This window comes from Hyla sarda, chromosome 3 (assembly GCF_029499605.1).
Source record: "Hyla sarda isolate aHylSar1 chromosome 3, aHylSar1.hap1, whole genome shotgun sequence".
NCBI lineage: Eukaryota > Metazoa > Chordata > Amphibia > Anura > Hylidae > Hyla > Hyla sarda.
In genome coordinates, this window is record NC_079191.1 from 7569051 (window position 1) to 7581848 (window position 12798).

The 12798-nt window shown below is 41.0% G+C and overlaps 1 protein-coding gene across 2 annotated transcripts in view; it reads left to right on the forward strand.

Annotated features, from left to right (window-relative positions):
• The window catches only part of CIMIP2C (ciliary microtubule inner protein 2C), a 40829-nt gene extending 30893 nt beyond the window's left edge, over nt 1–9936 (forward strand). Inside the window, exons 3-4 of one of the 2 annotated variants that reach the window (XM_056563737.1) lie at nt 7902–8014; nt 9795–9932. In XM_056563737.1, coding sequence (XP_056419712.1) covers nt 7902–8014; nt 9795–9801 — 120 coding nt within the window. In that variant the 3' untranslated portion in view covers nt 9802–9932. Of the gene's footprint in view, nt 1–7901; nt 8015–9794 lie in introns of both variants that reach the window. The other variant, XM_056563738.1, reaches the window with a different exon arrangement.
• Nucleotides 9937–12798: the final 2862 nt, after the last annotated feature.

The window sequence follows — 12798 nt, forward strand, 5'->3', positions numbered from 1 at the left end:
GTACAGAACATGTAATACCACCCTGTGCTGTAGGGGGCGCTACCAGACACCAGTCAGTGCCTGCACTTCAGTAATACAGGTAAAGAGTACAGAACATGTAATACCTCCCTGTACTGTAGGGGGCACTACCAGACACCAGTCATTGTATGCACTTCAGTAATACAGGTAAAGAGTACAGAACATGTGATACATCCCTGTACTGTAGGGGGCGCTACCAGACACCAGTCATTACATACACTTCAGTAATACAGGTAAAGAGTACAGAACATGTAATACCTCCCTGTACTGTTGGGGGTGCTACCAGACACCAGTCAGTGCATACACTTCAGTAATACAGGTAAAGAGTACAGAACATGTAATACCTCCCTGTACTGTAGGGGGCGCTACCAGACACCAGTCAGTGCATGCACTTCAGTAATACAGGTAAAGAGTACAGAACATGTAATATCTCCCTGTACTGTAGGGGGCGCTACCAGACACCAGTTACTACATACACTTCAGTAATACAGGTAAAGAGTACAGAACATGTAATACATCCCTGTACTGTAGAGGGCGCTACCAGACACCAGTCAGTGCATACACTTCAGTAATACAGGTAAAGAGTACAGAACATGTAATACCTCCCTGTACTGTAGGGGGCGCTACCAGACACCAGTCAGTGCATACACTTCAGTAACACAGGTAAAGAGTACAGAACATGTAATACCTCCCTGTACTGTAGGGGGCACTACCAGACACCAGTCATTGTATGTACTTCAGTAATACAGGTAAAGAGTACAGAACATGTAATACCTCCCTGTACTGTAGGGGGCGCTACCAGACACCAGTCAGTGCATACACTTCAGTAATACAGGTAAAGAGTACAGAACATGTAATACCTCCCTGTACTGTAGGGGGCGCTACCAGACACCAGTCAGTGCATACACTTCAGTAATACAGGTGAAGAGTACAGAACATGTAATACCTCCCTGTACTGTAGGGGGCACTACCAGACATCAGTCAGTGCATACACTTCAGTAATACAGGTAAAGAGTACAGAACATGTAATATCCCCCTGTACTGTAGGGGGCGCTACCAGACACCAGTCACTACATACACTTCAGTAATACAGGTAAAGAGTACAGAACATGTAATACCTCCCTGTACTGTAGAGGGTGCTACCAGACACCAGTGCATACACTTTAGTAATAAAGGGGTCTTACCAGTGAATGCCCATTCTGATTGGTCGGTTCTTCCAGCCATTGACATGTTTTGCAGATTCCATAGCATTGTATGTTGAGTCTGGTTTCAAGTTACAATGGTCCAAAAAATGTTGCGGCCATTGTAAGTAGTGTTGAGCGGCATAGGCCATATTCGAATTCGCGAATATTCGCGAATATAATCGCGAATATTCGTCATATATTCGCGAATATTCGCATATTCGTTATATTCTCGTTTTATTTTCGCATATGCGAATATTCGCGTATGCGAAAATTAGCATATGTGAATATTAGCAAATACAAAATTAGCATACGCGCAAATTCGCATATGCGAAAATTAGCATATGCGAAATTTTCTCATATGCGAATTTTCGCACGCCAGTCTCACAGAGTAGTATTAGAGCCTTCTTTACACCACACGAGCTGGAAGCAGAGAGGGATGATCACTGTGATGTGTACTGTGAAGAAAAAAAAAAAAGAAAAAAAAAAAAAAAAAAAAAAAAAAAACGAATATTCGTAATTACGAATATATAGCGCTATATTCGCGAAATTCGCGAATTCGCGAATATGCAATATTCGCGAAAAATATTCGAATTGCGAATATTCGCGAGCAACACTAATTGTAAGTTGAGGGATCACTGTACAATCTTACAAACACACAGATTTGTACTTGTAGAAACACATCTTACAAATTTGTAATTTCCATGTGTATGTTTATGTATGTGCCCATTATTAAAGCTCCTGGCTCTGTTCTTTTGTAACAGCGCACCGTGTGGTCAAAAATAGTATTGCAAGTAATTTGAATGATGCAAAATTTCCCATCTGATGCTGGCGATTAAAGGGGTTATCCAGGAAAAAAACTTTATATATATATATATATATATATATATATATATACTCAGACAAAGCAAAAGGTGCAGCACTCCAATTCCGGTAGAAAAAGATTTGTGTATTTATTCACCACATCTCAAAAATACAGCAACGTTTCAGCTCAACAATAGAGCCTTTCTCAAGCTTAGTGACAACTGCTAGGTAGGGGGTTTTTATACCCAATCAAGTGTGTACAATCAACAAATAATTAAAACAATCCAAAGTGTATAATCCATAATCAATACAGTGCAGTGCATTAATAAAGTGCTCATTCAAAATATCACAAAGAGTACTATTATAGTACATAAAGTGCTAGATGATTAAAAGCGTATACATAGAAAGAAATGCTTGAAACTCTAGACTCATAGTTAATAACATAATTAGTAATATGCGAAACATCTGTAGTAAACATGATTGTATATTATAGTCGCATGGAAGAACTCACCCGCTCTGTATGTCTAATGGCGCTGACGGCTTGTAGTGTTCGGCTGTGCGCATGCGCCAACCTCCTGACGCGGCCGGCTCGTACTGACTCGCCGGACGCATGCGTCAGAAACCAAAACAAACGAGTCATGTGCCGAAGCACATGACCTGTGTGTCAGCTGACCCGTTGCCTCGGATACCTCCGACGCAACAAGCTATCGCAGATGTCCGAAACGGGAGATTTATAATGAGTACATAGGATAACATGTGGTGGATGTGACATTACTGGTATAGAGATCTTGGTGATTATACAGCTGGTCGGGTATACACATGGAACCAATTTGACTACAATTATACCAATAAATCTGGCGCTATGAACAAGAAAGGGAAAAATAATAACTTTGTTCAAGCTAATGTTGATCCTGATGCTTCTTCTTTTTTATTAAAAGACTTGAGGGGGGATCATCCTCCCAGTACCCCCACAGGAAACCAACCAGAAGGGGAGGAAGGAAACGCAACAGGTCCCGGAAAAACAAGAAATCAACGGCCACCCAAGATACAACAACGGACTCAACCCTCCCGGAAAAGGACTTAAATACCTTACAAACTGTGGTAAATATCTCCTCTCATACCTTAACTGATGCCCAAGTATCTTTGTTATCTAAGGGTTTATCCTATTGCTTAGTATCAGTTCCAGACTGGTTCTCTATTGAATGTGATTTGCAGGCCTTCTTTAGACGGATAAAATTGAAAATCTGGTTCAATACGCATAATGATGTAATTCAAGTTTCTAATGATGTTAATAGTGGACATGAGTTGTGCCTAAAAAATTTTGGTTTGTTTAACAAAAGTACATTTAACCCAGGGATAGTTTCACACCCACTAGATACATATATGGCAATGGTTAAACATGACCTGGAACAGCTTAAATTAGAATTTGAGACAGAGGGGTGTAGACAACATAACCTCACACAAGCAGAGAAAGAAGCGTTGGATCAGCTTGTCCGTGACCACGACCTCACCATCAAACCTGCGGATAAGGGTGGTGGGGTCGTGGTGATGGACACAGCTGAATACAACAAGGAACTGTACAGACAACTTAATGACACTACAACATACCAGAGATTAGACAGTGATCCCAAACATTTGATTAGGAGTAAGTTGTTAAGAGTAGTAGAGGAAGCACATACAAATCAATTGATTGACGACAGTTTAAGAGATTTTTTGATAATACAACATCCAGTAACACCTACCATATATGTATTGCCCAAGATCCATAAATCGCTGGAGTGCCCACCTGGTAGGCCCATAGTATCTGGGCGAAATGGTATCTTGAGTAATGCTTCTATTTTCCTGGATAGAATTTTGAGGCCTTTTGTCTTTGAGTCCAGATCCTACATCAGGGACACTAGCGATTTCTTGTTGAAAATTCGTGATGTCAGGATTCCAGAAGATGTGTTTCTGGTGTCCTTTGACATCACGAGTTTATATACCTCTATCAGTCATGAAAAGGGTATGGCGGCAATACGGAGGGTCTTGGCGAAGTCAGTACTTTCCCTGACAGCTCAAGACTTTGTGTTGCAGCTGCTATTCCTTATCCTTACTAATAACTATTTTCTTTTTGATGGCCAGTTCTTTCTGCAACGTGTGGGTACCGCCATGGGCACCAATGTGGCGCCCATGTACGCGAACCTATACGTTGCGGACATGGAGGAAGATGTCGTCTACCCATGCCACCACTTCAGACATTGTCTGGGGTGGTGGCGTTTTATTGACGACATCTTCCTCCTGTGGTCTGGCTCGGAGTCTGAACTTTTTGATTTTTTCCAATTCTTAAACAATATTGACACCAACATCAAATTTACTATGACCCATTCTAGGGAAAGCATCAGCTTTCTTGATGTAATGGTTCATAGAGATGGCAACAAGTTGGGGACATGTTTATACACTAAACCAACTGATAAAAATACACTTTTACATTTTCGCAGCTGTCATCCTAGACGTATGATAGAATCCCTACCATACAGCCAGATGCTGAGGGCAAGGAGGATTGTTGATGATGATACGGTACTGCAAACCACTTTAGATTATATGACTAACAACTTCCGAGAGCGAGGGTACCCTACATCAGTCATTTCTAAACATAGAGAGAGGGTTGAGACCCTTGATAGGGAGACTACACTCAGACCCAAACCGAGAACTATAGAAAAAAGGATTCCATTTACATCTAATTACAATGTACGCAGTGGAGCTATTTCACGGATAATTAATAGACACTGGTACATTTTACAAAATAGTTTTGCTAACATTCAAGAATTCAAATCTAACCCATTGATGTCTTATAGGAGGTCAACTAGCCTTAAGGACAAATTGGTAAACACACCAGTATTGAAAAAGAAGGCGGGTGGACAAACATTCCTCACTAGTAGGAGGTTGGGTTCATACCCCTGTCTTTCATGCATAAATTGTACACAAATGATGAAGGGCTCTAATTTCAAACATCCCCAAACAAATTATATTTATACACTTAGACATTTTTTGACGTGTGACTCCACATGGGTCATTTATGTACTAATGTGTCCATGTCAACTTTTGTATGTCGGACAAACCACTTGGAGCCTCAAAACGAGGATTAACAATCACAGGTACTGCATTAGACGTAAGAAAATGGACCTACCGGTATCTAAACACTTTAGTGAGATGCAACATGATGAGAAAGATCTTCGCTTTATGGCCATTGATCATGTCCCCATCCCCAGTCGGGGCGGTGACAGACTGGCTTTACTTAGAAAGAAGGAACTTTGGTGGATACACAGGTTAAATTCTTTACGTCCACATGGTATGAATGCTGAGTTTAACATTATCTAGAAAAAATTTTTTTTGCGTGTCTCGAAAGCCCATGATCTTATTTACCTCTATTCTAGGCATTTTATGTGACTATTGCTGTGCCTTTATTAATACTTATCTATTTGTTTATGCTTTCAGATTGTTACAATACTTGAACAAGACGCAGGAAGAACATCACACGCTCTGAATATTTGAATTTGCTTATTCTGTTCCATTTATCTTAATAAAAATAGTACACTAACTATGGTGGTTGCGGCACTATATTTAGGCTTTAAAGTGGATTAATTATCTCTTCTTCAAAAGTAGACATCCACGGGTGGTCATAGTTATGGGTTAGACCTGTGGTTGGTGCAGGCGTCTGGGTCAAACACATTTGTTTGGTTTAAACATATCTGTTTGGTTACTTTTATTTGTATTTTTTAATACTTTAATACTTTTTTATTTTTTTAATATTTTTTTATTTTTATTATTTTTTAATTTCTCTGTTACATTTTTTTATTTTTTTATTTATTATATCTCGGTGGTCTACCATATAACAGGTTGGCATGCATGAGGGATGGTGTGTTATATGTGTCCTAGCAGGTGCTGCTGGAATAGCGGGCACACTCCCGTTTTGGCTGTAGGTGGAGTTTCTCTGGAGGTAGGGGACTTTTGTTCCCTCTGTACCGGAGAGACTTCTGGTGGTGTTGGTGGGGCTTCTTATTAGGTGGCTCAACCAGTACCCTACAAACCAGGGAGTTAAGTGACACACACACCAGTCCCTTTGCCTTCAGTTGGTGATCATGTGACCACAATATGTATTTTATTTAATTATTTGTTTCTTTATTTAATTTTGTTTATTTTTTTTGAAAAAATTTTTATTTGATGATGGTGTTTACTTCTATTTATATTTTTGTTTATTTTTTCTTTTCATTTATTTATTACATTTTCTTCATTTATTACTTTTTCATTCTGTTTTGACCCAGAGAATTCCTGACCATCCCTTGGTGTCCTTTTCCTATATGACCCTTTGTATGGATGATATACACTCTAGATTCAATTGAATCCTTATATAATTACACAGAATAACACTATAATGTATGCTCACAGAATTTTTATGTATTTAATCTTGTGGATTTTTGCACAGGTGTTATACCATGCACCATTTAGTATTAGTTATATTTAAGTATTAACTTGTTAATATTACGCACTAGTGATGCCTCATACCAGTAATGTCACATCCACCACATGTTATCCTATGTACTCATTATAAATCTCCCGTTTCGGACATCTGCGATAGCTTGTTGCGTCGGAGGTATCCGAGGCAACGGGTCAGCTGACACACAGGTCATGTGCTTCGGCACATGACTTGTTTGTTTTGGTTTCTGACGCATGCGTCCGGCGAGTCAGTACGAGCCGGCCGCGTCAGGAGGTTGGCGCATGCGCACAGCCGAACACTACAAGCCGTCAGCGCCATTAGACATACAGAGCGGGTGAGTTCTTCCATGCGACTACGATGTACAATCATGTTTACTACAGATGTTTTGCATATTACTAATTATGTTATTAACTATGAGTCTAGAGTTTCAAGCATTTCTTTCTATGTATACGCTTTTAATCATCTAGCACTTTATGTACTATAATAGTACTCTTTGTGATATTTTGAATGAGCACTTTATTAATGCACTGCACTGTATTGATTATGGATTATACACTTTGGATTGTTTTACTTATTTGTTGATTGTACACACTTGATTGGGTATAAAAACCCCCTACCTAGCAGTTGTCACTAAGCTTGAGAAAGGCTCTATTGTTGAGCTGAAACGTTGCTGTATTTTTGAGATGTGGTGAATAAATACACAAATCTTTTTCTACCGGAATTGGAGTGCTGCACCTTTTGCTTTGTCTGAGTATCTGTTGGCCTTGATCGGGCCTGGTTTGCTTGGCACCCACTATATTTTTTTTGAGTCGTGCTGCAATATTTTTTGTTTTTATATATATATATATATATATATATATATATCTATCTCAACTGGCTCCAGAAAGTAAAAACAGATTTGTAAATGACTTCTATTTCAAAATCTTAATCCTTCTAGTACTTATGAGCTGCTGAAGCTGAGTTGTTCTTTTTTGTCTAAGTGATGACACCTGTCTCGGGAACTGTCCAGAGTAGAAGCAAATCCCCGTAGCAAACCTCTTGTACTCTTCTGTGCAGTTCCCGAGACAAGCAGAGATGTCGGCAGAGAGCACTGTTGCCAGACAGAAAAGAACAACTCAACTTCAGAAGCTGATAATTATTGGAAGGATTAAGATTTTTTTAATAGAAGTAATTTACAAATCTGTGTAACTTTCTGGAGCCAGTTGATATATAAATATATATATATTTTTTCCCTGTAATACCCCTTTAAGCTACAACACCTCTTACGAGTGTTCTTTTTGCTTTAGGGAACCCCATTAGATATATCAAGGGTGCCCTACTCTGTCATACCGCCACTAAATCAGGGTAATGGGACAAGTAACACTTACAGCAGATCTATATTACTGATGCGGTGAACTGTCTGATACTATTTACTGGTGTTTCAGAGTGCGCAGCAGCATCGGGATCACTACAGGGACAAAACCGGCACCGTGCACCAGGTACCACACTTCATCCTGCCCGTCAAGAATGAGGAGACCTACCCACTACCCCAACAGGAGTAAGTGTCCTCCCGGGAGGAAATCAGAGGGAGATTGGTTATTATACGATTTGCAGTTGTAGCAAAACCTCAGCTGTGTAAAGAACACAACTGAATGCCTTCATACAATACATCCCTGTACGGCCGGGTTCACACTACGTTTTTGTAATACATTTCCCGTATCAGGTTTTTGATTAAAAAAAAAAAAAAAACGGATTCCTCAAAACCTGACTAAACTGTATCAAAACGCGTGTACACATTTTTATCTGTATACAGTTTAAAAAATGACGTCCGGTGGCATGCGATTTTTAAGAAAAAAAAAACGTATATGTTAACTTTTCACTTAATTATGAATAAAGTTTCACTTGTTTGATTGCAGTTTTTTTTTCTTGGAATTTCAAAGTCAAAAACCGTACGGTGAAAACCGGATGGACCCTTACGCACATACGGTTCGGTACGGTTCCCATTGACTCCAATGTTAAAAAAAAATAAAGAAAAAAAATGTATACGGTTTAATACGGTTTTTCACGCGGACCAAAAACCGCGGTAGGCCAAGGTTTTTTGTCGGGGGGGGGGGGGGGGGGAGGTAAACAAAAAAGTAAGAAACCGTATGATTTGAAAAGCGGAGACAACGTATACACCAGTGGTCTCCAACCTGCAGACCTCCAGATATTGCAAAACTACAACACCCAGCATGCCCGGACAGCCAACGGCTGTCCGGGCATGCTGGGAGTTGTAGTTTTGCAACATCTGGAGGTCCGCAGGTTGGAGACCACTGGTATACATTATGGTGCATACAGTTTTGAATGGGAAGTCTATGGACACGTTTTTATGTACGATTGCATACGTTTTTTTTTTTTTATGAAACCGTATGCCGAAACCATAAAGCAAAATCATGGGGTGTGACCCCCGCCATTTTTTAGGTCAAGACTAGAGATGAGCGCATTTACAGTAAATTCGATTCGTCACGAACTTCTCGGCTCGGCAGTTGTTGTCTTTTCCTGCATAAATTAGTTCAGCCTTCAGGTGCTCCGGTGGGCTGGAAAAGGTGGATACATTCCTAGGAGACTCTTTCCTAGGACTGTATCCATCTTTTCCAGCCCACCGGAGCACCGGAAAGCTGAACTAATTTATGCAGGAAAAGTCATCAACTGCCGAGCCGAGAAGTTCGTGACAAATCGAATTTACTGTAAATTCGCTCATCTCTAGCTCCTCTCTTTACCTATGTTGTTTGTAAAATTGGAAAATTCTGTTACTTGCTGAAGGGAGTTGCCGTTTGGTGACCATTTGAATAGACAATCCAGCAATGTGGCAGCCGGTTCCCATAGCTGACAACATGGCCCCTGGAGCCTGTGCTGCCAGTGTGTGTGTGTGTGTGTGAAAAAAAAAAAATAATATATATATATATATATTTTAATATATAATATATTTTCTATATAATATATTTTTATAATATATATTTTTTATATAATATAATATATAATATATTTTCTATATAATATATTTTTATAATATATATTTTTTATATAATATAATATATATTTTTTATATAATATATATTTTTTATATAATATATATTTTTTATATAATATAATATATATTTTTTATATAATATAATATATATTTTTTATATAATATAATCTATATTATATTATATAAAAATCTATATTATATTATATAAAAAATCTATATTATATTATATAAAAATCTATATTTTTTATATAATATATATTTTTTATTTTTTTCATTATTTTTCAGCAAATAATTGAAAAGTCTATTATTGTTTTGTTTTTTACTGTAGGTTTTGACCATCCTGGATGCCAATAATATGGGAATCTGTGAAGTGGTAGATGTACTGGGGTCCGCTGTGTATCTACACTGAATACATTGGATTACAGGCCGCTCTTATGACTCCTCTTCCTTTAATACAATGGTGGTTTATAACATCCACATTAAATCTCCTGTGAATCCAGACTCTTAAAAGTAAATGTAGTAGCATCACACTGGGATTGTCCCGATACTGGCATTAGAATAGGCGCTGATGCCAGACATCTGTATGGGTACTGTCCTCGATACCTGTAGACCATAAAAATATATAAATCCTCTGAGCGCAGGAGAAGAGGGAAGGTGAGTGGGATTAATATTTTCTTTTAGAGGAAAACTAGTTAATGGGGACATCTACCTAATTGGAGGTTCCCTACCAATCTTCTGGGGGATTCTACCTAAAAGGGGAGGATTCCCTACCTACTGGGGACTTCTACCTAATGTGAGAGATTCCATATATACTGGGGGCTTATACTGAACAGGAGAATTTCATACTTACCTATTTTCTGGGGGCTTCTACCTAAAAGGGAGGATTCCATACTTACAGGGGGCTTCTATCTAAAAGGCGGATCCCCTAACTACTGGGGGCTTCTACCTAATGGGGGAGATTCCCTACCCACTGGGGGTTTATACTTAATAGGGGGTTTCCCTACTTTCCTATCTTTTGGGGACTTCTACTTTAAAGGAGTAGTCCAGTGGTGAACAATTTATCCCCTATCCCCCTATTGCAGATCGCGGGGGGTCTGACCACTGGGGCCCCCCGCGATCTCCTGTACGGAGCCCCGACAGCCCGCGGGAAGGGGGAGTGTCAACCGCTGCACGAAGCAGTGGCCGACACGCCCCCTCAATACAAGTCTATGGCAGAGCCGGAGCGTTAGCTTCGGCAATCTCCGGCTCTGCCATAGCGTTATATTGAGGGGGTGTGTTGGCTGCCGCTTCGTGGCCGGAAAACCTGGCCCCCAGCGGTCAGATCCCCCTGCGATCTCAAACTTATCCCCTATCCTTAGGATAGGGGATACGTTTTTCACCACTGGACTACTCCTTTAAAGGAGAGGGTACTCTACCTACTGTGGGTTTCTACCTAATAGGCGGATTCCCCACCTGCCTACTGCAGACTTCTATCTTTTCCCAAACTAGACTCTGCCCCCATATTCTAATAATGAGAAGAGACATGATCTGTGGTCTGATCAACAAGTGATGACCATAATCCTCTCAGGGGACCAGTCTTCTATGACCGGCCTCTAGAGATGAGTGAAGTTTCAGTGCTTTGATTCGTTATGAACTTCTCGGCTCGGCAGTTGATGACTTTATCCTGCATAAATGAGTTCAGCTCTCAGGTGCTCCGGTGGCTGGAGACCCTCCTAGGACTGTATCCACCTTTTCCCAGCCACCGGAGCACCTGAAAGCTGAACTCATTTATGCAGGATAAAGTCATCAACTGCTGAGCCGCGAAGTTCCTGACTAATCGAATTTACTGTAACGTCGCTCATCTCTACCGGCCTCCTCACCGTTGAGTGGAGCTCAGGAGCAGCTAGCATACACACATGCAGCCTTGTGATATTATGGAGGATTATAAGACGTATAGGGTCATGAGGAAACTATAATGTATAGATCACCAAGTGACTGGGTGAAGAAAGTCTAAAAATAGGAGAGTCCTGGTAAAAGCAGGTAAGTTGACTAATCTGGGAACCTCCTGCAGCTACGGAGAAGGGAAACCCGCTCCAGTCCGCTCAACCCCTCCTCTATGGATGGTATGATCCAGTTCAGGGCTTTGTTCAGGTACTGCAATGTCCCCAAACAAGAAGGGGGTGACCTCTCTGTCCTGTTGGGGAGGCGTCTACCTCAGGTCTTCAGCTGCAGTCACATCTAGAGCGTCCTGGTTGGTGTACCCAAGACTGCAGGTCTTATGGTTTTGCTGCTGCCTCCTGCACATTTAGCAAACAGAGAATATGCTGCTGCACTGAACTGTGGGAGAAGCACGTTTTACACCGCGATCTGATGTATTAAAACCACATCTCTCAGGGCTGGGACCTCCGCCCCTCTTAGTTCTGTTATTCTTTCTAGAGCTTTTCATAGACCTCATTCTCCCGAGAAGCACTTGAAAAGCGCTGCTACCTTTATATTCCACCCACATTAGTTGTTCAAGATCCTTTTCACACTCATAATACAGAGAGAATCCCCCCTGATCAGGGATGAGGACACAAGGATGGAGAGAACACAAAATTACTGTGTTGTGCTCTGACATTGATGTTTCTTGAAGCTTGTGGACCCCGGTATAATTCTATATCTGGGCACAGTAACTTCCCCAACAGGAGACCACATTAAAATGTATAGAACAAGACTAAGTAGTGAGAGAACAAGTCTAAGGTCAAGGCAAGTGGAGACCCCTTGTAGTCATTGAACAAGACTGTTGTCAGGGCAGGTGGAGAACACGACAGTGAACAAGACTGAGGTCAGGGCAGGTGGAGAACACGACAGTGAACAAGACTGAGGTCAGGGCAGGTGGAGAACACAACAGTGAACATGACTGAGGTCAGGGCAGGTGAAGAACACGACGGTAAACAAGACTGGGGTCAGGGCAGGTGGAGAACACGACGGTAAACAAGACTGGGGTCAGGGCAGGTGGAGAACACAACGGTAAACAAGACTGGGGTTAGGTAAAGAACACGACAGTGAACAAGACTGGGGTCAGGGCAGGTGGAGAACACAACAATGAACAAGACTGGGGTTAGGTAAAGAACACGACAGTGAACAAGACTGGGGTCAGGGCAGGTGGAGAACACTACAATGAACAAGACTGAGGTCAGGGCAGGTGGAGAACACAACGGTGAACAAGACTGAGGTCAGGGCAGGTGGAGAACACGACAGTGAACAAGACTGAGGTCAGGGCAGGTGGAGAACACGACAGTGGACAAGACTGAGGTCAGGGCAGGTGGAGAACACAACAGTGAACATGACTGAGGTCAGGGCAGGTGAAGAAC